Source organism: Meleagris gallopavo, unplaced genomic scaffold, assembly GCF_000146605.3.
Source record: "Meleagris gallopavo isolate NT-WF06-2002-E0010 breed Aviagen turkey brand Nicholas breeding stock unplaced genomic scaffold, Turkey_5.1 ChrUn_random_7180001922008, whole genome shotgun sequence".
Lineage (NCBI taxonomy): Eukaryota > Metazoa > Chordata > Aves > Galliformes > Phasianidae > Meleagris > Meleagris gallopavo.
Window position 1 is genome coordinate 1 of NW_011184718.1, and position 3,090 is coordinate 3,090.

Consider the following 3,090-nt stretch of genomic DNA (forward strand, 5'->3'; position numbering starts at 1 on the left):
CAAGAGTGGAGCATGACACAGCCATATGCCTTGAGGCTGTGATCACTGGGAAAGTGGATGGCATCAGCCATAATCTGGAAGAAGGCTGAGAATGGGTCAGATGTCTAGATCATTCTGGTGTTAGGCAATGCTGACATCCATTCACAAGTCAGCTGGGGGCCTACAGATTAAATTCATAAGTAGCATCGAAGTGGGGGGACTGTGTCTGTGGCATAGTTGGTAACTACTTGTTCTAGAATGGGGCGAATCACTAGCTCTAAAACTCAGCAGAAGCCAGGTGGAGCGTCTGAAGCTCTGATCCCTCTGCGGTGAAGGATTTCTCTGGGTCATCTTTTTCCTCTGAGGACTGAGTGAGTCACTTGTGATCTTTGAGGGAAAGTCTGGATCAGGGCTATGATTACTGCACTGAATGCAGTTGAGGAGGAACGTGGCCTGAAGAGCAGAAGATCCAGATGACAGAAGCTTTAAGACGAAGTTAGAAGAGGAGATAACAAGAAATATCTGCTCTTTACTAGAAGCATTTTTGACTGTGTCCTCTGTAATTTGTTAGAAATTCAGATCAGTGTTTTGCTATGCAAGGAGGTGAGATGTAAGGGAATGGCTTAATGCTTAATGAGGGGAAGTTTAACTAACTGTGTTCTTAAGAAAAATCTCTGCAATGAGAGGATGGACAAGCACAGATGCTCTCCAGGGAAGTAGTGTGGTCAATGTCCAGGAAGAAAGTTTCAATCAGTAGTGTCAGGTGTTGGAGCCTTTATCTTCGGGATGGGTTCCCTTCTAATTCATGATACCCAATAATTGTCTGTAGTGGCTGTTGGCAGCACAGCTTGAACGCGCACTTGGAGAGGATGATTTTCAAGAAGTTTCCTCACAACTTAATCTGCGCCTTCAGATTGGGCATGGAGGGGATATTGCTGAGGCCAAGGGAGTTGGCAAAGACCCACCCAGGAGGGCGGATAGCAGGTCTCAGATTGCATGCTGGGACATTTCCTGCTGGTCAGGGAGAATCCTACATTCAGACAGGGCTAATTGAGATGAGCAGCAGCGCAGCGTGGGTCAGAGGTGGCATGGCCAGGGTCTTTGACCCATGGAAACACTGACTGGCTAAGCTGGGGGCTGAGAGCCAGTTTGGGGCCAGGTGTGGGGCCTGTGCGTGGGAGAAGGGAGCCCTGGGGCAGCCATTGTGCCCAGGAAGAAAAGCCCAAGATTCAAACATTGGATGCATATTAATTTTATTGTAAAGACAGGAAAGGACACAAGATAAAGACGTACTGCAGTCCAAGGCAGGAAGGAGGTGCCTGGGCCTTCAGGAGCAGTGTTTCTTGAGGCATCTTCAAGGCAGTGGCCAGCACAGGGCCCAGTTCAGGGCCATAAAAGACAAAGTGGGCATCACAGATCAGCACAGAGAATGAGGAAGGAAGAGGAGAGGAGTCTTGCGGCTGGGTTTAGCAGGGCCCACAGGTGTCCCAGAACTTCCTGCTGTAGCGGGGCAAGGGGCAGGGGCTGCAGGCAGGAGAAGCGTAGGGTCTGCCAAAGGTGCAGAGGCCCCCCGAGCCCTGAGTGGCCCCGGCACCGTAGAGGCCCCCCAGCCCCAGGGAGCCCCCAAAGGCGGGTGCTCCGGAGGAGCCCACCACGGCTTGCTGGGGGAAGGAGCTGAGGATGGGGCCGGGGAAGGTGACGACAACGGGCGGTGGCTGGATGAAGGCCGTTGAGTCGGGGCACTGGCGCGCGCACAGCTCGTTGCAGCTCTCAGCGATGGGCTGGGGCACGGCAACGCTGGTTTTTGGTGGGCACAGGTCGTAGCAAGACATCTTGGTGAGAGAGATGAGCCTGCAATGGAAAGCCACAAGATGAAGCGTGAGAGAGACGATGCCCTAGCAGACAAAGCGAGTGACTAGGGACTGCTCTACATGCAGCAGGACCATAGCCTCTGTTGTTGTTGCAGCACCTTGCTCTCCTGCCTGGGAGACCCACTCCAGAGCCAGCCACAGGAGGGCCAGTCACTCACCTTTCCCCAAGCTGAGCCAGGAAGCAGTGGTGGTTGCTGGTGCTCACACAGGGCAGTGCTTTTATGGGGGCTGGTGAACATGGGGAGGAGCTGGCTGTGGTGGGGGCACGTGGCTATCAGCGGCCAAACCCCAATCTCTCATGTGCGTACCATGGGGCTGTTTTGCTGATCTTGTTTCCTTGGCTGCCCACACCCACTCCCTCAGCCCCTACAATTACCCTGCTCGGACGCTGGCCAGCCCTCTGCTAATGGGCAAATTAGGCCTTCTGCCCTCTCATCCCCTGCCTGTGTAAGAGAGAAGGGAAAGTGACAAGTGCTGAGTGGCAGTTCCTTGCATACCATAGCACTTCCCCAGGGGCATAGTTTTGCTGTGTCCACATGCCACCTGTGCAGAGCCTCAGGGAGGAGCAGGTCAAAGCACTGGGAAAGGAGAAGGTCTGGCCCAGGCCTCCTGCAAGCCAGCGTCTGAGTGACAAATACTCTATTCTTGTTACCTGCAGAGGCGCGAGGTGATGAAATACCAAATCAAAGGCACTCCTCTCAGTCATTACCCGCTGAGCACTACACAGTCAGTTCACGAAGCAGGAAGAGGAGGGAATGCAGTAAAGAGGCCTGTACTGGTCCAGCGAGGGGCTGCTGACAGAGGGAGAGTGGGAGCAGGCCAGCCTGGCTTCAACATCAGGGAGTGCCACCTCTGCCCATTGGCCCAGCAGGTGATGAGTCGTGTCTCATCCTGGATAAAAGCTGGGACTGAGAGGAGCTCTGCCAAGCACTGCTCTGGCCTCCTTCTCCTTGGGAACAGGGTAAGTCCAAGAGCACTTCTGCTCCAGACACAGGCCTGTGCCTGGGCTGTGCCTGACTTGCTGCCATCTGCCGCTGTGTGACACTGTCTGCCCTCTTCAGAGCTCCATCCCATCACACCAAGATGTCTTGCTACGACCTGTGCCCACCAAAAACCAGCGTTGCCGTGCCCCAGCCCATCGCTGAGAGCTGCAACGAGCTGTGCGCGCGCCAGTGCCCCGACTCAACGGCCTTCATCCAGCCACCGCCCGTCGTCGTCACCTTCCCCGGCCCCATCCTCA

General features: G+C 54.8%; 1 protein-coding gene across 1 annotated transcript; it reads right to left on the reverse strand.

The window, feature by feature from the left end:
• Positions 1 to 15: 15 nt before the first annotated feature.
• LOC100543747 (scale keratin-like) lies at positions 16 to 2,585 on the reverse strand. The gene is made up of 2 exons (XM_019611396.1): positions 2,503 to 2,585; positions 16 to 1,830 (listed from the first exon to the last, which is right to left on the reverse strand). The coding sequence occupies exon 2, from the start codon at positions 1,809 to 1,811 to the stop codon at positions 1,446 to 1,448; it is 366 nt and encodes a 121-aa protein (XP_019466941.1). The 5' UTR covers positions 1,812 to 1,830; positions 2,503 to 2,585; the 3' UTR covers positions 16 to 1,445.
• Between the last annotated feature and the right edge of the window lie 505 nt (positions 2,586 to 3,090).